We start from the raw sequence: 25,501 nt of genomic DNA, 5'->3' as shown, positions 1-25,501 counted from the left end.
TGCTGATGACTGCAAACTGCGAGTGATCATTGAAACACCTAGCAATGTCAACATCCTTCAATGAGGTCTTACACAGACTAATGACTGGTGCCAAAGTCATGGTCTTAAACTTAATGCAAAAAAATGCATTATCATCCCCTTCAGCAAGGGTGATGTTCATGCAAACTATCCCACCAATAGCAATACCCTATCCACACAGTCAGTGGTGACAGATCTGGGCACACAGGTCAACAGCAACCTTAACTTCAATCACCATATCTCCACAGTGGTAGGAAGGGTATTTTATAATGCTCATGTCATAAGTAATGGCATTGCCTGCAGAAAAAAAGATGTTATAACCCCCCCCCCACTGTACTGTACTGTCATCATGCCAATAATAGAGTATAATGCCCCCTTTGGTATGTTCCTTTCCAAACACCTGCAGGAATTGGAGAGACCACAAAGCCTTACAAAAAATTCAGAGTCTTCGAGATCTGCTTATGTGGACATATTGAAATCATTGTCACTTACTCTGTGTCATACAGATTGCTCAGAGGCGACCTGTGCCTTGCCTATAGAGCAATTTCTGACCTAGCTTTAGTGGAGATGCTGCACATTTGCATGTCAAATGGCACATGGGTCACTCAGTCAAAGGACCTTAACCTGCTATATGACATCAACAAAACTTGCTGGAGAGACATATTTGTCTCACAGAGGTTGCCCTACCTTTGGAACAAGCTTCCTGTTCATGTTAAACAAAGCCCCTCATTGGCCCTATTTAAACGTATTTTAAACGATTGGATAAGTAAGCAGCAATTCACCCTAGGGGTTCTACCTGTGTCCCTCCCAGATGGGGGCAATAGGTGCTGATTTTAGTGTTTGCTTGAAACAGACACCTTTTGGAACAGGGATTAAACTTGGCTAGGCATGTAAGGGTCCTGGGGCCATTAGCCTAGTAACCTTCTATGATCCTGAATATATGGTTAGAATGAGACTGCAATGACGGATAATAGTTTAAGCACTTCAACATTCCTATAACAGACAACTTCTATGCGATTTACTTATATTCTTTAATAGTAGGACAAAATGAAATGATATTGTGCTTGTGCTTTCAGTGAAGTGGTTAAAAGGATATAACACAAGAAAACAACTGTATGATGTACATGATATATTTAGTCCTGCTCTGAGTTTTATTGCATAAAAGTACAGATTTAAAAAAAATGTATTCTTACCACTAGGATAGTGTTGTTTTATGCTTGCCTATAAGGACAGGTGTCACCATGGAAAGCAGGGTATGTACAAGATAAAGATCTTCAAATCAACAGGTAGGTAACAAGTAATATCAGACCCACAAGAACAGGTTCATTGAAAAGCGTGCTGAATTAATTTCTATCATAGAAAGAGTTAATGGGATGTTTAATTTCCGAAGGTGATGCAAAAAAGCTAAAAAGAAGAAAAATGCAGTGACTGCACTCTTACAGAATGGAGTATGTGCCTGAAAATAGAAGCACCTGCGTCTTGTCTTTATTCGCCCCAAAGGAATAAGAGCACTGTTTTAAATGAGAAGAAGAATTCATTGCCCTTCCTCCCTCCCCCCAGCATAAGCAGTGCCACTAGGGCTGATTGAATCACGCATACCTGCTGTCTCCAATCTTCTCTTGTGAGACTAGAATTTTCTCAGCAGACATCCTGCCACTTGGCTTCTTGCCTCCCTTCTGCAGTCAAAGAAGAAAAAAACATAAATGCAGTTATTTCAGTTTTATTTTCTCTTGTTAAACTACACAAGGAAACAGATTAGATATGATTCTCATTTTCAAAGTCACTTCACCACCCACTCCAACCCCCTTCTGAAAATGCACACATTATTAACAAGCACATTTAACAGAACAATGAAAATACAGGCAACTGAGAAAAAAAAGGCTGAGGATCATATATGAAATAATGCAGGTAGGTTATACTTCATTTTTGATCGCCTGAAGTTCACCTATTTTTTTACTTCTTTCCTAACTCAATGCTGCAAGCCACGAAAGCACAATGTTTTATCAGGCCCACCCAAAGAGCTAAAGGTTTTCTTAAAAGTTATCAAGGCACATTCCAGTGATGCAAGCACAGCACGGAAGCATCAACACCAGCAAGGTTACTTCCAAAGACACATCTTTAGGAATGAGCAAGCACCTGCAAGATACTAAAAGTTGCAGTTCTCCTGCCTTAAAAAAGGCCAAATGTTAGAATCAAATCACACAGTACTTCTAGCTTCTTCTTTTGGTTATTTCTCCCTATTGCTGCATTGTTCACTAGCATTACCTTCAGTTTACCAGAGATTAAGAAGGTGATCAACTAAATGGTTTTACAATATAGGTGTCTGGCTTGTCAATTCACATTTCATTCATAGGTTCATAGGTTCATACTAGGCTATCTGCCCAAGGGCATTTATAAGCCTATAGTATAGTTGATGTGGCTCACCCCTTTTAGTTAGTTTGAATAAAAACTATGCCTATAGGTTCATAGGTTCATACTAGGCTAACTGCCCAAGGGCATTTATAAGCCTAGCCCATAGTTTAGTACTGCACTCCATTTAGTAAACAAATAAATCTGAATGAAGTAACTAAGAGAAGGCTAAGGAATTACTGCCGTCTAAACTCATAATGGTACCCAGTACAGGCACACACAGTTCCATAGGCTACAGACAACCTCCCAGCACATGGATCTACATAACTCATGAACAACTACTAAATTTATAAACCAAATAGTGACACGGTAATAGTAGTGCACAAAAACGGAATTATAAACAAGAAAGTCTTATCAAAAGCAAACATAAAGTTTCATCTTTGGGAGTGCATTACCAGTGCTGGGACAAAGTACAGACTGCACAATGATCAAATAATAATTGTTTGTCACTTAGTTTATTTATTTATTTATTTGACATTTGTTTATCAGGAAGGTGCGACTGGGCTAATAGCCAATTTTCAGCAGAGGCCCTGGGATAAAAGCTCCACATATAAAAATACAACATTAAAGAGTACAACATTATGATAAGCAATCCAAGACAGGTACAATCATTACAGAAGTTGTAGGAGCAATACTAAGACAAGTACTTGTTTTACACAGAATTAAATAACACAAATAGACTGGGGTATACAAAATTAGTTTACAGAAATCAGATCATCATTCAAAAAAATATCTAAACAATAAGCAATAAGAAATACAAAAAGTATGACAATGTCAAAAATGTGGATACAAGTATTACCAGAGTAATGGGCAACATCAATCAATTTGGAGAACATTGTTCAGTTTGCTTAAAAAAATAATTACACAAAAGTAAAGGGTCTAAAATCTCAGGAGGTTGCACACTTAAAACTGCAATACTTCCAAGGTTGTAAAAACATAAAAAAATGTTAAGCAGGGCCCCTTTGTAACCTGACCAACATGCAAACAAGTCCTAAGACCCCAGACTTTACACAAGCTCAGAGGAAATGGAAAAAGTGGAAACAAAGTCAATAAAACTTAGTTTATCCCTCTTCCAGCAAACCGGAAACATGGACAAAGTCTGTCACCTAGTCAGTGGCAATGCACACAAATGGCAACAAGTAAAGAGACCATTTCCAGCTTCAATGTTTCAATACATTTCTGGCTGCACTTGTGTACCTCACCAGGATAATGTGAACCTTTGAAACAACTACCATGTCTGTAAGACACCAAGCTTATAGATTCCTGAAGCACAAATTACTTGCACAGCTACATTATTTCACCACCATTTCTCAAAACATTTCTCCAATTTCCCCCAGTTGCCATAAATTCCAACTTTTCCTTCTCATCTATTCCCACACACTCTCCCATTTTCTGTTTCCTTCTATTCCCCCTTCTCTACCTCCGTTGATTGCTATTATAAGAGCAAGCTATACTAATTTAAATTTGGATACACTGAAAACTACTAACATCTTTATTTCAATATTAAGTTTCATTAGAATTGTACATATTATACTACTACTCCATGCTGTTTCTATTCTTAACGTAGTTTTATTAGAAAGTACTGTTGTGTAAGTAAAGTTACCATAAGAGTAGATGTTTGAATAATTACAGCTGCAGTAGCCTTAGCAATATGAGTTAAATCCTGCCAAGGATATAACAGCTGGCCAGCTTCCAAAGCTTCAGGGCACCTTCCATGCACTCAAACTGTCAGGCAGATTGAGTGGAGATGACTGAAAGACAAGTCTGGGTGCAAAGTCTTTCAGAGATTTCCTGCCAAAAAAGACAGGGAGATTGAGCTTTGAAAAGGACAATACACAGACATTAGCATTCTGCATTATGCAAAGGTCTGATTATATGGATGTGTATAGTGTGTGTGTGTGCAGGACTGGGTGTAGTCAGAATGCCTGCTGACTGATTCTGTTTTCTTCACTTTAAAGTTGAGGTACAGGATTACAGTTCAGCTCATCAATTATTTTATCTGCTCAGCAATGACAATATTTGTTATCTCGGAAGGAAGTTAATTGTACTGCACATGTTTTTCGAGTGCAGTAACCCAGATCACACAAACTGTTATTCACAGCCTCTGTGATATAATTCTACCATATGGTATACTGAGGTGAAGCCATAGCAACTAATTGGAGCTGAATGCAGTTCTGCAGCTCCTTCCAAGAGGCATCAGAGCTCTCTGTTAAGAAGACAAAGTTTTGTGGTCTGATACATATACGTCAAGCTAGTACTTGTGTCATTAGTGTTGTAATCATCTTCTTTCGGCTGTTCCCGTTAGGGGTTGCCACAGCGGATCATCTGTTTCCATTTCTTCCTGTCCTCTGCATCATGCTCTTTCACACCAACCACCTGCATGTCCTCTCTCACCACATCCATAAACCTTATCTTAGGCTTTCTTCTTTTCCTCTTACCTGGCAGCTCCATCCTTAGCATCCTTTTCCCAATATACCCAGCATCCCTCCTCAGCATATGTCCAAACCAACGCAATCTCACCTCTCTTGCTTTGTCTCCAAACTGTCCAACCTGAGCTGACCCTCTAATATACTGATTCCTAATCCTGTCCATCCTAGTCACACCCAGTACAAATTCTAACATCTTTAACTCTGCCACATCCAGCTCAGACTCCTGCCTTTTTGTCAATGCCACCATCTCCAACCCATATAACATAGCTGGTCTCACTACACTCTTGTAGACCTTCCCTTTCACTCTTACTGGTACCCGTCTGTCACAAATCACTCCTGACACTCTTCTCCACCCATTCCACCCTGCCTGTACTCTCTTCTTCACCTCTATTCTACACTCACCATTACTCTGAACTGTTGATTCCAAGTACTTAAACTCATCCACCTTTACCAACTCTACTCCCTGCATCCTCACCATTCCTCTACCCTCCCTCTCATTTACACACATGTATTCTGTTTTAGCCCTGCTGACCTTCATTCTTCTCCTCTCTAAAGCATATCTCCACCTCTCCAGGGTCACCTCAACCTGGTCCCTACTCTCACTACATATGACAATGTCATCTGCAAACATCATAGTCCAAGGGGCCTCCTGTCTGATCTCATCTGTCAACCTGTCCATCACCACTGCAAATAAGAAAGGGCTCAGAGCGGATCCTTGATGTAATCCCACCTCCACCTTAAACGTATCTGTCACTCCCACCGCAGTCCTCATCAATGTCACACTACCTTCATACATATCCTGTACCACTCTTACATACTTCTCTGCCACTCCCGACTTCATCATACAATACCACAACTCCTCTCTAGGTACCCTGTCATATGCTTTCTCTACGTCCACAAAGACACAATGCAACTCCTTCTGACCTTCTTTGTATTTCTCCAACAACAATCTCAGAGAAAACATTGCATCTGTGGTGCTCTTTTCCTGGCATGAAACCATACTGCTGATCACTAATCATCACCTCTCTTCTTAACCTAGCTTCCACTACTCTTTCCCATAACTTCAAGCTGTGACTGATCAGTTTTATCCCTCTGTAGTTACTGCAGCTCTGCACATCACCCTTATTCTTAAAGATAGATACCAAAGCACTTTTTCTCCACTCCTCAGGCATCCTCTGACTTTCCAAAATTTCATTACACAATCTGGTTAAAAATTCCACTGCCATTTCTCCTAAGCACCTCCATGCTTCCACTGGTATGTCAGCTGGGCCAACAGCCTTTCCATTTTTCATCCTCTTCATAGCTGTCCTTACTTCCTCCTTGCTAATCTGTTTCACTTCCTGATTCTCTATCCCCACATCATCCAACCGTCTCTCTCTCTCATTCTCTTAGGTTCATAGGTTCATAGGTCAAGGTAGGCTGTATGGACTGCCTTTCCCTCATCAATGGCCTTGGTGACTATTCGAAGAAGTCGACCAAGTTCAAAGGCATGATCTTCCCTTGACAAATGGAAAGAGTCTCATTGTTAGCCCTTCAAAGTACTCTTTCCATCTACTCAACACACTCTCCTAGCATGTGAGTACGTTTCCCTCACTATCCTTTATCACCCTTACCTGCTGCACATCTTTCCCAGCTCTGTCCCTCTGTCTAGCCAATTGGTACAGGTCCTTTTCTCCCTCTTTAGTGTCCAATCTCATACAACTCTCTATATGCCTTATCCTTAGCCTTCGCCACCTCTCTTTTTGCCATGCGCCTCATCTCCTTATACTCATGTCTACTTTCTTCATCTCTTTGACAATCCCACTTCTTCTTTGCCAGCCTCTTCCTCTGTATACTTTCATATACTTCCTCATTCCACCACCAGGTGTCCTTGTCCTCCTTCCTCTGTCCAGATGTCACACAGAGCACCTTTCTAGCAGTCTCCCTTACTAGCTCTGCTGTAGTTACCCAGCTATTCGGTAACTCTTCACTGCCTCCCAGTGCCTGCCTTAACTCTTCCCTGAACTCCACCTCACAATCACCCTTTCTTAACTTCCACCATTTAATCCTTGGCACTGCTTTCACACTCCTCCTCCTCTTCTTGATCACCAACATCATCCTACAGACCCTCACAATCACCCTTTTTTAACTTCCAACATTTAATCCTTGGCGCTGCTTTCACACTCCTCCTCCTCTTCTTGATCACCGTCATCCTACAGACCACCATTCTATGCTGCTTAGCTACACTTTCCCCTGTCACCACTTTACAGTCTCCAATCTCCTTCAGATTTGCCCTCCTTAACACCATACCTACCCATCACTTCCTCATCCCCTCTGTTCACTTCACCAACATGCCCATTGAAGTCCGCTCCAATCACTAGTCTCTCACCCTTGAGTACACTCACCACCACTTCATCCAACTCACTCCAAAATTTTTCTTTCTCATCCATCGCACACCCAACTTGTGGAGCATATGCACTAACAACATTCATCATTACTCCATCAATTTCAAGCTTCATAAACATCACTCTATCAGACACTCTCTTCACCTCCAAAACACTCTTGGCATACTGTTCCTTTACGATAAACCCTACCCCATTTCTCCTGCCATCCACACCATGATAGAACAATTTGAACCCACCACCTATACACCTGGCCTTACTTCCCTTCTATCTGGTCTCTTGCATGCACAATATATCAACCTTCCTTGTCTCCATCATATCAGCTAGCTCTCTCCCTATACCAGTCATACTGCCAACATTCAAAGTTCCTACCCTCACTACTACACAGCTATCCTTCCTCCTCTCTTCCTGTCTTCGGGCATGCCTTCCCCCTTCTCTTCTTCTTCAGCCAACAGTAGCCCAATTTCCGCCAGCACCCTGTTGGCTAACAGTACTGATGACGGTCGTTGTTAACCCAGGCCTCGACCGATCCGGTATGGAAATATGAAATGTTCTCCGCATAAGAAATTCATGCTACTTACTCCTTTGAAACTGGTGGACATTTGGGTGAGAAATTAGAGAAAAATAGCAAAGGCACCAAAAACATTCGATCCAAACAAACATCACCAGAAACACTATATCTAAGGACTTGAATTTTGCCTGTGACATAAAAAGAACATGAATGAGAGGCAGACATGTCTCTCAAAGGATCCCTACACTATGAAATAGCTTCCCAGTCCAAGTGAAGCAGAATTCATCCCTGACTCTATTCGAACAAAACCTTGATCATTGAACGGCAAATCACAAATTCATCCCTGGTCTAGCTACATTGTCTCTGATGGACAGAGGTCATCAGTAAGTAAATTAATCCCCACAACTAACATACCCCCCCCGACATAACCCTTGGCTACCTCCTTAGTAACATAACCCACCACACAGGTGTCCAAAGTACTCGGGGACAAAACTTGTTTGGGTTGTACAGCTAGGCTTATAAAGACTCTCATGGTCATGAGCCTAGTATAAAACTATGAAACTTTAAAGGCTTATGCCATCAACCTGTGCCACAGATGTTAAAATATTCTATACAGTTTCCTCATCAGGGAAAGCTGAAACTCAGTTTAGTAGCATTCCATATCATTCCACATGGTTCCCGGTGGCTGTTATAAGCATTAGGCACATTTAAAAGCACAATTATCATTAAAACAAGTTTTGAAAAGATAGTCAGCACTGATCACTTTTAAATTTTTCTTTATTGTTTGTATATCTGTTTTATGACTGGAGGAATTAGACTCTGTGAGTCTAAATCATGACAGACATTTATTTTTTAGGATTCTGACAGTATATTATTATTATTATTGTTGTTATTATTATTATTATTATTGTTGTTGTTGTTGTTGTTGTTTCCCTTCTTTTGGGACAGAGCTACCTGAACTACTTCTGTATTATACAAGCAGTAGATGTGATACACTACTAAGACACACTTACTGGTCATTGGTCAGTTTTTCTTGCCCATTTATAATACATATTATCTTCTTCTTCTTCTTTCGGTTGCTCCAGTTAGGGGTCGCCACAGCAGATCAGCTGTTTCCATTTCTTCCTGTCCTCTGCATCTTGTTCTGTCACACCAACCACCTGCATGTCCTCTCTCACCACATCGATAAACCTTATCTTAGGCCTCTCTCTTTTACTGTTACCTGGCAGCTTCATCCTTAGCATCTTTTTTCCCAATATACTCTGCATCCCTCCTTAGCACATGTCCAAACCAATGTAATCTTGCCTCTCTGGCTTTGTCTCCAAACCTTCCAACCTGGGCTGACCCTCTAATATACCTATTCCTAATCCTGTCCATCTTCATCACACCCAGTGCAAATCTTAACATCTTCACCTCTGCCATGTCAAGCTCTGATACCTGCCTTTTTGTCAGTGCCACTGTCTCCAACACATATAACATAGCTGGTCTCACTACCCTCTTGTAGAACTTTCCTTTCATTCTTACTGGTACCCTTCTGTCACAAATCACTCATGACACTCTTCTCCACCCACTCCATCCTGCCTGTACTCTCTTCTTCACCTCTCTTCCACACTCACCATTACTCTGAACTGTTGATCCCAAGTACTTAAACTCATCCACCTTTCCCACCTCTACTCCCTGCATCCTCACCATTCCTCTATCCTCCCTCTCATTCACACACATATATTCTGTTTTAGCCCTGCTGACCTTCATTCCTCTTCTCTCTAGAGCATATCTCCACCTCTCCAGGGTCTCCTCCACCTGGTCCCTACTCTCACTACAGATCACAATGTCATCTGCAAACATCATAAGCCACGGGGACTCCTGTCTGATCTCGTCTGTCAACCTGTCCATCACCATTGCAAATAAGAAAGGGCTCAGAACTGATCCTTGATGTAATCCTACATCCACCTTAAAAACATCCGTCACTCCCACCGCAGACCTCACCACTGTCACACTACCCTGGGTATTTATAATACATATTATAATATATTTATATGAACTGTGAAGATATGTGAAGGCTGTCAGCCTAGCTAGATAGAATTTTGTAGATAATTCTGTCATTTGTAAATATTAATATAAACCACGGGCTTGTTCTCTTAAATGTGAAAAGACTGTATTGGATGTTGAACTGCAAAAATGTAACAACAGTGCACTCTGCTGTAAAAAAGTTGATAAGTCAAGCATTATATGACTGGATCTCAGGGCTCTGAGCCATCGTGCCTGAACCAATTGATTCTTTCTGTTGTTTTGAGACTAGATTTAATTGCTAGATTTTACATATATAATGTCTTTAATTGCTGTAGTTTCCTGGCCATGTGCAAGCTTACTAAGAAAGGTTAATGTAGAGTTTTTGTTAGCCTGGGAAACCAGAGAATTGTTAAGAATGATGTAACCTAAAATGAGTCAGCAGGATGTATTCTCAATTTAAAGGACTTTCTCAGAGACAGAGAGAAAGAGAGCATTTTGCATTTGTCTTCAGAGCTGACCACTCAACAGCACTTGTTTTGCTCTGTCTGTATGTAAGTAGGATCTTAGACTTTAGGGTATCTTGTAGAAATAGACAGAAAATACTAAATTTAGTCTAGCTGTTTTCTATATTTGTCAGACTATTCTACAGTATTATTTTAAGCATTTTCCTGTGATCTCTGAAATCTTGACTAGCACTGTGTTGAATTGTGGAGATTTTTGTTGTGTTTTATTATTTATTAAATATTTTTAAACCTTTCAACTGTGGCTGCTTTGTGTAGAGGGAATTTAAGCTCTAGAGTACAGTGCATGTATATAGTGATACTGTACAAAGCCACTCCAAACATGCTTTGCTGCTCAGTCACACTTACCATTTGGATAATAATATTGCACAGTAATAATTGGACATACTTTGGTAAGGGCCTTTTTAGTAGTTGATAAGTAAGGGTCCTGGTGGCAGTGATTACTACCTTATAGCCTGGATAGAAGGGGCACAGCTAGTCAACCTGTGCCAACCTTCCCCAGGACTGTCTATGTGGTTGTATATAAATTATATCTCAAAGCGCGTGTGTGTGTGTGTGTGTGTGTGTGTGTGTCAGCTACTTGGACAGGGACACGAAGCACTGGTTGGACATAGAGAGTGCTAGGAGGACTTGGCTTGGGATCCTGGCTAAGGACCCCAGTCTATAGCTGTGACAGTGGGGAGTCTTTTTGGGGAACTGGAGAGAAAGGAAGAAACCAGGCCCAGACTGACTGTGATCTCTGTGTGCTCTTAAGGGAAATTGTACTTTACTGTTTGTGTATTTGTTATCCTTCCCAATGTGGACGCTTCTCACTGGTGTTAGTGGTGAGCACTGAGGCTCCTTGATTACTGGGCCAATGCACGGGCATCACAATATTAATTGGTGGCAGTGGTGGGATACCCACACCACATATTAATTGGTTGGCAATTGGCTTGTACTGATGTAGGTAGTGAATTTCTGTAGCTTGTGTACAATGATCACTGAAGGTGTTTTTTCACTCTAAATCAGCCATGCAGTGAATATTCAGAGTTCAGATAACAACTGTTTTATTTCGTTAGCTTAGTTAGTCAGGGAAAGCAAGCAAGCATGTCAGCAGAGGAGTATGGCAAGCTGACAAGGAGCCAATTGGCTGAGATGTGCCAGGCTAAGGGACTGGTGCATGGAAACCTGACTAAGGCAGACATGATTGCAGCTTTGGTCACAGCTGCATCAGAAAACAGCAATCAGGAGGGTGATCAAGAGATGGCCGTGGAGATGTACAACACTCAGAGAATGGGCAGCTCAACCTTTCTGCAGAGGACTTAAAAATTCATCAGTAGCTAAAGAGACTTGAGTTAGAGGCCAGGCGTTTGGAAACAGAAGCAGCAGAGAGAATGAGATGTCTACAGGTTGAGGAGACTGAGAAACTGCTACGCCTGGAAGCATGGAAAAGGAGAGTCGGAGGCAGCATGAAAAGGAGATGCTGACTCTTCACCAGAGTCATAGAGGTAATGGAGAAGGGAGTAATTGGACCCCAGAAGCACAAAAGGTCAGTACATTTCGTCTGCAATGTACAGAAAGGGATAATTTTGATAGTTTCATTCATATGTTTGAGAGTGTATGTAAACAGTATGATGTTGACCAAAGGCTCTGGGTATGGTTCCTGACCCCCTTACTCTATGGTAAAGCTGTAACTATTTTGTCCAAAATGTCTGATGTCGGCTGTTTTAGTTATACTTGTTTGTACTTTTCGGCTTTTCCCGGTTAGGGGTCGCCATAGCAGAACTCCGGTCCGCTAATGATTGACAGTAGATTTTTATGGTGCTGAGTTGCCAGCCTAATGCCCAACCTTCAGCAAAGGCACACCTATTCACGCATGTATTTCGGAGGCCACTCGACCATGGGGAGGACATGCAGACTCCACACAGAAGGCACTCCAGTCGAGAATCGAACAGGAGAACCTCTTGCTGTGAGGCAACAACGCTACTGCTGTACCACCGCGGCACTTACGGCTGTTTTAATTATACTACTGTTAAGAATTGTTTTATGGCTGTTTTAAATTAAACTACTGTTAAGAATTGTTTGTTAGAATTTTTTAAGCTAACACCTGAAACTTATAGGAAATAGTTTCATGAGCATAGATGCAAGGCAGATGAAAGTGTGTGTGAATATGTAGTTGAACTGAGCACTTATTTTTATAGGTGGCTAAGTGTATGTCAGGTCACCACTTTTGAAGGGCTGGTAGACATTTTGGTTAGGGAACAAGCCCTTAGCACTTAGCCTGAGGACATGAGGATCTGGTTAGCTCATAGACAATGTGCTACTTCAGAGGAGTTGGGGAAGAAGGGAGACCTATACCTAGCAAGCAGGGCATCCCTGCACAGGAAAGGGACCCCCAGTATTTCTCATAGGTCTAAAGGAACCCATGGTGGACAGCCCAGACTGCCCCAACAGAATCTGCCTGTAGCAGGGAAAGCCACTAGTCCAGGTACATGTCCAGGACCTAAGGTTAAATGTTTTGAATGCAACCAGTGGACCCATGTGGCATACAGATGTCCACAGAGGTAAGGTGGAGAACAAAAGGTGAGGGAGCCAGTAAGTGGGAAAGACAAAATGCCAATAGTAGGTCATCTTGGGACAATAAGGGTACCAAACTACCACACCGGGGATCACATCAGTCACCCTGCTAGACAGGGGTCCAGGGAAGTAAATAGTGTGGGAAGAAATAGCCAGGGGAGGTGTTATGGCCCAGGCTTGTTAGGCCCTAGGTACCAAACTACCACAAGAGGTTATATCCTATTGTAGTGAATGGCAAAGAGGCCATTGCTAAGAGAGAGAGACAAAGCCCCTGACATAACCATTGTAAAGCATGCAATGGTTACAGAGGAGCACAACTTGCCTGGGCAGTCTATTCCAGTCAGTGCTTTAGAAGAGACCCCATTCCAAATACCTTTGGCTAGGGTTCACATTGACTGGGAGAGTGAAAAAGGAAACCAACAAGTAGGTGTGTTTGAGGATATCCCTGCAGATGTCCTGATAGGGAATGATTTTGATAATGCAGTACCATGTGATCATGTAGTTACATGCAATCAGGCTTGGAGACAAGAATGAGGGTCTGGTAGCCTGGGGGAGACCCAGCCCAGTAATCAAGGAGCCTCAATCCTAGAACTAGAACAGGAAAAATCATGCATAAGATAATATATTCATAAATACCAATGCAACCTACATAATCTCCTCATCAATGGACAATTTAGAAGACTATTGTATCCTAGTGAAATGAACAGAAAACAGTAAGCCCAACTAAAAAAATAAATAAATAAAAGAAGTGTAAAATGTGGGGGTGGTCTGTTTTTTGTGATACATAAAATATCTTGTAGTGTAGGATTAGTGAACTACCTGCAGCCTCACCATCCATCTTAAATTAATTCCACTAATACTACAGTACAAAATATTATATATATATATATATATATATATATAATGTGTGTGTGTGTATATATATATATATATATATATATATATATATATATATATATATATATATATATATATATATATAAAATGCACACACACACACTGAAGCATAAACACTGGCATTCTCTCTCAGTAAATGCTGCTACTGCTTCTGTAGCCAGTCACTAAAAAATAGCACTAACATGAAATCAGTTCAGCACAATGCAGGCCTTTACCATAACAGGACTGTATAGTGCAGTCACAAAATAAGAAGTCTAAATCGACTGAAATGGAAACTAGTACAGACAAATAAGAAATGGGACAAATGTATTTAAGAAACTTTCTGCTATTCACTTGTCACTCTGCAAACTAGCCATTCTCCAGCGGACTCAAATGACAACTATATGTGTTGTAAGTCATAAAACATGAGCAGTTTGTTTTTAAATCCCAGTCCCCAAGAACAAAAGTACTCCATACGTGAAGATGACACACTGGAAGCCCCCTCCCCCCAGTGACAGCTGCACTATTTCACTCGGGACAGATAGTCTGTTGTAGAGTGTGCCCTTACTTACACATGCTCACTCCCAGCAACAGACACTATTTCATTGCAAGGTACAAGGTTTGCTGTGTGTTCTGCCATTGCTTAAATGTGCACTTGTCACTCATTCCCTTCAGTACCATTATTTTCAGTTCAGAGTGCACAGTCGGTTATGCTATATGCACAGCTTTAATGCCCCCCATTCAAGACCAACCACTCTGTTTCAGTTCATGGTGCACCATCTGTACCCTGTGTGTCCATTATAAATGTTCTTTTTCTGCCCACTGTCTCCAACTGCTCAGTTTTAGTGTACAGTGTACACAGCTTCCTCCCTCAGCATTCCCTCCCCCAGCATAATCCATTATGTTTCAATGCTGAGTGTATGGTATAGTTTGCTGTTACAATGTTCTCACTCCCTTTAGAACTAACCAGTCTATATCACTGCAGGATACAGTCTACTATTCTTAGCATCCTTACTTAAATATTTTCTTTACATTGAACATCAGGGTGCATGAATGGCCATGCTTTGTGCATTTTGCATTCTTTTCTTCCTCCTCAGAACAATACACTAGCTCACTGATGTAATGTGTAGAGTGTAGAGTGCTATCATGCAGAGCACGCTACCTAGAATCTCAGAACACCCCCCACACCAACAAAAGTATGCATTATTAGGCACACTGTGTACTGCTAAAATGAATGATAACAAGTGTTACTCAGTGTATCATGAATGTTACTTTGTGACATATATCAGACCCGAAAGTATTTCCACCAATCTTCCTGGGGTAATTTGAACCTGGCAACCAGATGCTAAAATGAAGCCATTGTGGTATTTCCTTCTATTTCAATGAAGGTGGAGATTCCCCTGTTATAGCAAGTTGTCCAGAAAACCTGCTATAATCAATGCATAACTTTGGATGCTTCCATAGTAGGGTCTATTCCCAAAACAAAAAGCAAGCCTGTCACCCTTAAGAGAGTCCCAAAAGTGTGTTAAGCACAGTACAATGTGTGCACTTCTTCAGTTTTTTCTAAAGGCATATCTATAACAGGCAACAGCTAGAAGTAAGATGTTATTCAAAACTTTTGTTTCGAAAAATATTCATAGTAGGTGGGGGCGTCTTTTGTTGAGAAAATGTGTTGTAGGGCGAATGCCTGGGAATAGGTTTCAAAGTTTCCCAGCTCCATTCATCTCACTCTGCATGAGATATGTCATACACTATCAGGTTTCCCTCAATGAGAAACTGAAGCATGTTTATTTGTATTTACGTAGCCAGGCTGATGCATGCATTGGGTGAGTGGGTAGATTTCTAGCAAGATTAAAGACTCTGGGAAGCTAAAACAGATTATGTCAGTGATACTACCAAGCAACAGGAGGTGTAAATGCTTCCACATGTAGCAGAGAGTGCAGGGATTTTGCCACAAGGGCCATAGTTTAAATCTATAATTTTGTTACTATTTCAGTCCAGAGGGATCCCAAAGAAAAAGGGACTGCTGCAATGACTCATAAATGTTGCTGCCAAATTCAGTGGAAAGACTTCAGTTTTGCTAACAATGAGTTTCAATCCAGTGGGATAATACAATTTATCTAACAGATTACAGTACCATCTGGCACCTTGTAGATGCTGGTAAGTAAGCAGCAGGATATTTTCTGAAAACAGAATTTTAACCCTCTCCCCTTATTGCAGCCATCCTTTGCAGGCTTGGTATTGCAGATAAAACTGATCAAGGGTTTGTCTGCCTGGCCAACAAAACAAGATCAGGAACATTATATACTCCTATCCTAACCTTTTTGAAGAGAGAAGACACAACAGGCTAGCATATTTCATCACAACTTCTGGAGAGGGAACGGATGGCAGAACAACATAACAGGATAGGAATGCAACAACTCAGCTGTTTGGAGCTGCGAGGAAAAAGTTTGAAGACAAATCCCATGAATTTGTCCAGGCAACTGACTTGAGTACCTTCTCAACATTCACTAAAATTCCAGAACAAAGAGTAAAGAGTAGGATCCTAGCTGCAATGCCTTGATAATATTAATCCTGTCCAAACATTTACAAAGCCTACCTAGCCAGATTAGATTAAGCAATGTAAAATTCCTTGCAAGTGGGAAGCCACAATCTTCACATAAAACTTGTCTTCATTATTAAATAACACAATGGGCTTGGCTAAGTCAAGGATATGTGATTACTTGAGGGACAATGGGGTACAACCTGTAATAAACATGTTTCTGAAGAGGAATTGCTAAGATATAACTATTGTTGGTAGGAATGACTTATAAACAGTCACCCCAGCCCACTCAGGTCTGTAACCACATTTACAAATCTCCTGTAAACATATCAGAGCCAGCAAGCTACTTATGTCTCCATCAGCTGGAACTCTCCTTTCTTTAATCTGCTACCACTAAAAATATGGATTGGCTGTGTATAAAGATGTGCATAGTAGAACAAAAATCGGTACTTTTCCGTTAACAAGGCAACACTTTTTCAGCCGCTGCTAATGTTCTTTTCCTTGTTGGAGTGCTATTCATTTTCTGGAAGGTCAGCACTGGTTATTTAACAGTCCTGTCATGGTTTCACTTTTGCCTTTGTTCTCCCACCATCCGCTGATTTCTACAGCGGTCTTATAACATGAAGTGAATTTTCGAGGCTGACTGTATGTTTGTTTATTCAAAGTGAGGGGGCTACTCAGAAGGAAGAGCGCTGGCTTGTTAAACATCTGCCACTCTTTGTGATTATGCAGGAAGATGTCTTCTAACTTGGATTCACTTCAGGCCTCATTAGAAATGTTGTGACTTCCATAGTAAATGCAGCATTTAGAAGGAAACAACACATTTTAGGAGGAAAAGAAGAATATCAGGCATAAATCTTGACATTCTGCCATGCAAACTAAAGGAACTTGCTGGGTTAGATGATGAAGTCAGCGTTGCTCAGATAACGTTTCTGACAGTATTACACATCGTCGGTATGTTAACTGTATGATAACTTCACCAACAGGAACTGCTCAGTAAGGTTAAAGGTGGTAATAAAAATTTAAAAAGATCTTCAGTTAGTAGTCCCAAAACAGCACTCTCCCTCCTCCCTTCCAAGTTTTGTACTGTGCCACAACACCTGGTTTATTTGGAGCATTTCCGTTAACAAGGAAAAGAACATTAATAGCAGCCGTAAAGTATATTATAACATGATTGTTTAATGCTAAGGCATTTAATACATGTATTTTGTTAGCCTTTCAAATATGATCTGACAGTAATTCTTGTAGTACCTGGTGAGTCATATTAGTGATAATATAATTATTAATATGATGATTATAATAGCAGCCGAAAAAAGGTGTTGCCCCATTAACGGAAAAGTACCCACAAATCTTATACTGATGTCATGGTGCTTAGTAATGACCTAGTTTTGTTTGATGAAAGTAATAGTGTTAAAGACCTTCCTATGCTTTAAGACAGAGGGTATGAAAGTGTCCTGGCTTACATATAAATGTCAATACCTGCATGGCTGCTCTCTATATATATACAATTTAGGGCATTTTAAATCAATGGGTAGGTTGATCTATGCTGTTTTATAGTCCTAGAGAGCCTTTTTGTTCCTAAAATAATTTTATCTTAGCTATTTACGGAGCACTGCTCAACCTCAACTCCAAAATTCTCTGCTCCCTGTAACAGGATGCCTTTAATGTAGCGTGTGCTACAGCACACATACTGTTTAATTCAACATTAGAATTATCCTACCAAAAAATAGTGGCATTGTATCACATGGTTTACTGAGATATACCGCTTTATTGTGAAAACCTAGAAAAGCCATAGTTATACTGCTTTATTGTGAAAACCTAGAAAAGCCACCGTTGCCTTTTCTAACAATGTCACAAGATTATATTAAAACACTAAGGAGTTTTATCCTTTTATACATCTGGCATGTGTAACTCCATCACAACTCCACGGTGGCTTGAAATAGATGACATATGCTGATGTGTCCTATCACCCAATCAACCCAGTTCTTAGGTGCCAAACAAAGTTGTGGCCTATAGTTGGGGGTTGGCATAAAGGTTAAAGTGTTTACCTTACAGACATAAGGTACAGAGTATGATTTTCACCTTTGGTCATTGAGTGGTTACTGGCTAGACAAGAAATAGTCTCCAGGCTGATTAATATTTGGTTGAGGGTTGGTATACAAGGTGTTTACCTTACATACACAAGATAGAGAGTTTGATTCTCATCTATAGCAATTTCCAAATGCCTCTGTAACCAGCTTTATATATATGGACATCCTGAGGCAACATAGCAACTGTCTTATGTTCACAGATACCGTTTAATCATTAAAGAAACAAATATAGTATGAGAGAGATACAATTTTTACTGAAGGCAAAAATCTCGCTTACAAGGTTGTCAAGAACAAACACGCTAAACCCACCACACATAGTGTCCACCACACACATAAACCAACTTATGCTGAGGCACTAAAAAAGCAATCATCCCAAACATTAAATACTTCCTAGGCTTATAAATGGCAGTTCCTATCCTTAGCAATCTCTAAAGCACTCACCAAAATTAACACCAAATACCACCCATATGCCTACACCTGATGGAGCCCAAACAGAAGATAAGACAAAAGAGAAGATAATGACTAGCTGCTAATCTGAAGCCAGGATCCACCGTTATGCACAAACTCAAGTTGCTACATTGCTGTTACCAGTAAGATTCCATCATAGTCCATGTGAGCATTAATGACCTGAGATGTACTTCTCTGGACTTTATGTAGAGATATCATTGATATCTCTGAATATGTGTCTCAGACCGGTATATGCCTTGCATTAAGCAACATTCTACTTCAACAAGGATGATGCCACAGTATGAACAAAAATGATTGACTTTAATAATTGGAATAGTTTGTAGTGTCTTTCCAGGAGGATTCAATATTTGTCAGCATAGGAGCACATGATTAACAGACCACATTGCTTTGCAAAGGATGGTCTGCCCCTTTCTCCTATAGGTTTCTAAATATTTGCTAAAACTTTATCCACCCCATTAAAAGCTTTTAGGCAATGTCATATTGACAAATCTACTGTCACAGCACATAAAATCCAAAGAAACATAAAGGTGTTACTTCTCAAGGTAGGTGCCTAAACAAGAAACACCCTACAAACTCTCCTCACTCTGATTCAAAGATTCAAATAAAACTCTGGGTCGGAAATTGGCATGATTGTTAAGGTGATTGCTTTGAAGACACAAGGTACAGGGTTTGATTCTCTCATGGGGTAACTGGCTGGGCTTAAAATAGCCCACAAGGGCAGTTAGCCTATTATTAATCTATGAACATATGAACTTAATTGTCATTTAGAAAAACAAGTGCAAACTAAACAAATTTTTGGGTATCAGCTCATCATCAGAGTACAGAGGCAAATTAAGTATAAAAAGAATAAGACATGACTTACACACAACTATTCTAATGACTAATACACATAAAAACACTCCTTATAACCTATTTCTAGTTAGGTAAGACTGCCCATGTATATAAAACTAAACATATGAATAAAAAGTACTGTACACAGAAAAAGAGAAGAAAAGGCAGTTCATTAGTATTGTACATGAGGAATTATTGCAATTGCACTTTTAAGAGAAAGATATTGCACTTCTGTAAGAATATATTACCTATAGTGAATTAAATAATGTATAACTTTCAGTGAAATATTACTAGTGATATCACATTTGGAAGTAGGAGAAGTCCAAGTTGATGTCAGAGTTTATGAGCCTTATTACTGTTGGATAGAAGCTGTTCAAGAGCCTGGGCGTCCTACAGTGGATGCGGCGGTACCTCTTGCCAGATGAAGGTCTAGCAAACCAGCCAAATGCTGGATGTGATGTGTCTCTAAGTATTTTGCATACCCTCTTTATACTTGTTGTTGTAAAAAGTTCTTGCATGGTTGGAAGATTTATACCCATTATCTTCTCCGCAATCCTCACCACACTTTGGAGCTTCTTCCTCTCTGCCATAGTATAGTTGCAGGTGAGAATACTTTCAATAGCTCCTTTATAGAAAGTGGATAGAGCATTCAGAAGAAGCTTTGCTCTTTTGATCCTTTTCAGGAAATGCAGGTGTTGGTGAGCTTTTTTAATTATCTAGCCTGTGTTCATGGACCAAGAGAGGTCTTCTGAGATGTGCACCCCCAGCAACTTTATAGATTGTACTCCTTCTACCACTTCACCATTGATCTTAAGTGGTGAGTGAATGGCTGGCCTTTTTCTGAAGTCAATGATAATTTCTTTAGTTTTGTTGACATTCAGAACCAAGTTGTTATTTCTGCACCATTTGATCAGAGAGCTGACTTCATTTCTGTATTCCCTCTCATAATCATCCCTTATGAGATCCACTACAGTGGTATCATCTGCAAATTTGATGATAAGGTTATTGGGAGATTTTGCAGAGCAGTTCTGGATAAGGATGGTGAATAGTAGAGTACATACCCCGAGCGACACCAATGCTGAGTGTAATGATACCTGATGTGTTGTTACCAGACTATGTCTTCTGTGGTCTTCCAATCAAGAAGTCAAGGATCCAGTTGCAGAGGCTCTTGTTGATACCAAGGTTCATTAATTTGCCTATGAGATGCATCAGAACCACTGTGTTGAATGCAGAGCTAAAGTCAATGAATAACAGCCTGACATAGCTGTTCCTCTATTCAAGATGTTCCACAGAGAGAGGAGCAGGGCCACCAAAATGGCATCCTCAGTAGATCTGTTTGACAGATAGGCAAACTGTAAAGGGTCAAAGGTCATTAGAAGGGCGTCTGGCAGATGCTTTTTTTTAACAAAACAGTGTAAGAAACTTCTCTGTGTAGAAGATTTTCTGTCCATATATTTCTAGTTAATCACTGTATATTAATCAGATCAGACAATGGTAGTAGAAGTAGCGAACGTAAACTCGTCTTAAGTCAAAACAAAACAAAACAAAACAAAAAGTAATAATAGAAAATATATAATTGTACAGCATTACTAAGTATTCGAAATTCATCCAAGTAAGGCAAGCAGTCTGTTTCCAGTCGAAAATCCTTTATTAAGTACACAGACAAGCGATCCAAGTAAAACAAAAATAGAGTAATAATTTCCTCACAAGCTTTCTAAATATATATATACTTTTTATCAGGCATGGGAGTGGTTTATTGTGCTGTAAAACAAAGTGTTATTGGTACACATGTTAAATTCACATCCCTTCCCCCATCAGTGTGACATTCGAGCTGGTCCTGCCCTACTTAGTAGCTGTCATAATAATATATAACCCTTATGTACTTTAAATAAAATTATATAATGATGTGGTACCTCTTATTTAACCAAATTATTAAGTAGATTATTAAGTCTGTGACTTTATCCAAGACAATATACTACATGGCTGGAAATATATCAACCTTAGTTCATTTGGAAATCAAAAAATATATATAAATATATACATATACATTTTGCATGTGAAAATCTATTTCTATTTTCATAACCTATTGTTAACAAAGATCGCTTTCGTCCTTCTAGGCTTCTTCAGGTCTGTGTACAAGAACCCTAAAAACCTATATAATTGTATAATTAGTTAGTATTGTTATTACACATCATTTTGAATAACGTGGAAAAAAGAACCAGAAAAAAATAAAAATAAGAAAAAATGTATGTATGATGATGGAAACAAAATATACACTTAAACTTCAACAGATTTAAAATGGTATTTAAAACCAATTTGTAGAATAAAATAAAATAAAATACAATTAGTCATGTCAACAATATGACAATTTTCTAAGTTCCAGTGCACTATTAATTGAACAGTAGTAGTTTAGTCCAGGCTTCCTAAAAGAGTTCAGCTTTAATTGCCACGAGTTCATGTTTCTCCAGAATATTCGGGATGTCTCCTTCAAGATCACCCATGTCTATTCGATCCAGGATCTGGAACTTAAAACCTGTGTGTCTTTTATGAAGAGAAAGGTGTTTGGCTAGTGCATTATTTTTACATCCAGAGTGGATTTCTGACAGATGACATGAAATCATATGCTTGAGTTTATTTACAGTCTTGCCCACATAGAATGCATCACATTCATTGCACTGTACCCTGTAAATTACTTTTTTAGTGTTACAGTCACCCCTGCACTGGTTTTAATGATCTTCTTTAAATAAGGGCAAGTTTTTCTTCCCATAATGTGGTGAGATTAGTGTTCCATAAATCATATGCTCTTTTTATGTCATCCATGGTAAATAACTCATAAAATCTGTTATCCTCCAGCATGTTCTCTATCTTTTGGTTGTAGCTAGTGGTATCAGTCACAAGTATACCTCCTCCCTTGTCTGCCTTCATTAAACGCCTGGATTTAGCATTGCCTAGCTTAAGCAATGCTTTTCTTTCTCCCTGTGTTAAGTTATAAAGTTTTTTCTTAGGAGGTATTTTAAGCTATTTCCTGATATCCATCTCACATTTCACTTCGAAAGCAGCTAGTGTTTGATGTAGTGGTGGGCAATAGCTGCTAGGCTTTTTTATAGTTTCATCAATAGGCTTATTTTCAGTGTCATTACTTTTGCCATGAAACTGTACCCTTAAGTTGAGCTTCCTCACAAACATTTTAAGGTCTATCAGTACCTGAGCAACCTCACTCCTGCAGCTTGGTACAAAAGTAAGTCCTTTGGACAACACACTTTTTTCCACTTCAGTCAGTGCTTTAACAGAGTGGTTCCAGATAAGTGGAGCACCTGTTATTGTGGTACCTGTTGTTGTTGTTATTGTACCTGTTATTGTGGCTGGTTCCTCCATCTGAACCTAGGACCTGGGTTGTAGTTGGGGTTCCAGTCAAGATTGCCCAGGTATTGTATTTCCCTCACCCCTGTCCACTGTTTGGTTCTCCTGTCTCCCTGGGAGTTCGTGGATAGAGTATGAGACCTCGGGAATTCCTCCTCTGCTTTCTGGAATCTCAGTGGGTTGTAGTAGTATTCCAAGCTGTGGCTGTGGTATGGGGGGACCTGGTAAGAGAGACAAGCTCTGGGGCTCTGTTGGTGGTCGTTGTTCCTGTTCTGGTACTGGTGCTGGCTTTGGTATTGGTGTGGTGGTTAATGTCTGTGCTGTCGATATTGGTCTTCCTGAAGAAACTGGTCTCAGTGAAGGTGATGCTGCTCCTGGTAGCTGGATTGTCTGTGGTCCCAGTTGTCCTGGTAGTCCTGTATTTTGTCTTGCAGAACTCTCTGCCAGTTTTGGTTGTCGCTGTGGCTTATGTTCCTGTCCTGATCCTTTTGTGATGCCAAAGGCTTCTGTGGAGTGTTGATAGCCAGAGGGGGTTGGGATTGTGAGGAGTGAGATGTTGGATGGGCAGTCTCCTGGTGGTCCTGCATTGTGCCCCTGTCTGGTTTTGTGCGATGATCTCCCCCTGGGAAAATCCCGTTGAGGTCTGCTGGCACGGTTATACTTTTCCTTATATCCCCTGTTATAACTAAAAACTTTGTCTGTTGTTGGTTCTCCTGTTGTTGTTGTTATGATTGTACCTGCTAGTAAGTCTCCCAGGATCATCTTTGTCCAGTTGATCTCATTTCATTTTATTAGTCTTTCTTTCTTTAATGGACTGCTCATATCCTTTCACTCTTCCTTTAAGCAGCTCAAATTTAGCATCTAGGTTATTGTGGTTCTCATTTTCCAATGTTGTTTTTAAAGATGTGATGTCAGCCTTTGTAGCTTCCTGCACACTAAGGTTGTTCCTTACTAGCAGACAAATAAGTTTGTAGCTGGCACCCTCTAAAATATCTTCTCATTCCTTAGAAAGTGAATCATCCATACTTTTCCACATTGGTCTTTTGTTCAATCTAAGTCCCCGGGGAAGTCTCTTCTTATCTATGCTTTGTTGTAAATAAATGTGTGCCCAGTAGAGACCCTGCATGTGTTTCAGTTGCTTTTCTAGTTTAGAAAACATCTCTGAATTCATATTTTCTGGGCCCACAAGCCTGGACTAAACTACTACTGTTCAATTAAAAGTGCACTGGAACTTAGAAAATTGCCACATTGTTTACATGACTAATTGTACTTTATTTTATTTTATTCTACAAATTGATTTTAAATACCATTTTAAATCAGTTGAAATTTAAGTGTATATTTTGTTTCCATCATCATACATACATTTTTTCTTATTTTTTCTGGTTCTTTTTTCCACTTTATTCAAAATGATGTGCAATAACAATACTAACTAATTATACAATTATATAGCTTTTTAGGGTTCTTGTACACACACCTGAAGAAGTCTAGAAGGACGAAAGCAATCTTTGGTAATAATAGGTTATGAAAACAGAAATTGATTTTTACATACAAAATGTATGTGTATATATTTATATATATATTTTGATTGCCAAATGAACTACGGCTGATATATTTCCAGCCATGTTGTATATTGTCTTGGATAAAATCACAGACTTAATAATCTACTTAATAATTTGGTTAAATAAGAGGTACCACATCATTATATAATTTTATTTAAAGTACATAAGGGTTATTTATTTTATTTATTTATTTTACATTTGTTTTACATTTGTTGACTGGGATGGTCCGACTGGATACATATCCGTTTTCAGCGGAGTCCCGGGGAGAAAAGCTCCAGACATACAACAATTTAGAAGTATTACACATGTCCCGGGGAGAAAAGCTCCAGACATACAACAATTTAGAAGTATTACACATATTGGGTAAATAACATTAAGTAAAAGTGAGTACAAAGAAAAAGTAGATAGCACAATGATTTCAATTACAGGACATACATGGTTATATATTATTATACTTAGTAGGGCAGGACCAGCTCGAATGTCACACTGATGGGGGAAGGGATGTGAATTTAACATGTGTACCAATAACACTTTGTTTTACAGCACAATAAACTACTCCCATGCCTGGTAAAAAGTATATATATATATATATATATATATATATATATATATATATATATATATATATATTTAGAAAGCTTGTGAGGAAATTATTACTCTCTTTTTGTTTTACTTGGATCGCTTGTCTGCGTACTTAATAAAGGATTTTCGACTGGAAACAGACTGCCTGTCTTGCTTGGATTACTTTCAAATACTTAGTAATGCTGTACAATTATATATTTTCTGTTATTACTTTTTGTTTTGTTTTGTTTTGACTTAAGACGAGTTTACGTTTGTTACTTCTACTAGCATTGTCTGATCTGATTAATATACAATGATTAACTAGAAATATATGGACTGAAAATCTTCCACACAGAGAAGTTTCTTAAACTGTTTTGTT

General features: G+C 39.5%; 1 protein-coding gene across 1 annotated transcript in view; it reads right to left on the bottom strand.

Annotated features, from left to right (window-relative positions):
• MORN1 (MORN repeat containing 1) overlaps positions 1 to 25,501 on the bottom strand; it is a 3,597,386-nt gene that overhangs the window by 707,117 nt on the left and 2,864,768 nt on the right. The window contains exon 13 of the mRNA XM_044063000.1: positions 1,618 to 1,694. Within this exon, the coding sequence (XP_043918935.1) occupies positions 1,618 to 1,694 (77 nt within the window). The remainder of the gene's footprint in view (positions 1 to 1,617; positions 1,695 to 25,501) is intronic.

The sequence above is a fragment of the Protopterus annectens genome, chromosome 2.part1 (assembly GCF_019279795.1).
Source record: "Protopterus annectens isolate FY-2018-M chromosome 2.part1, PAN1.0, whole genome shotgun sequence".
Classification (NCBI taxonomy): Eukaryota; Metazoa; Chordata; order Ceratodontiformes; family Protopteridae; genus Protopterus; species Protopterus annectens.
Note: the sequence above shows the minus strand (reverse complement) of the source record. Positions and strands in the feature narration are given on the sequence as shown.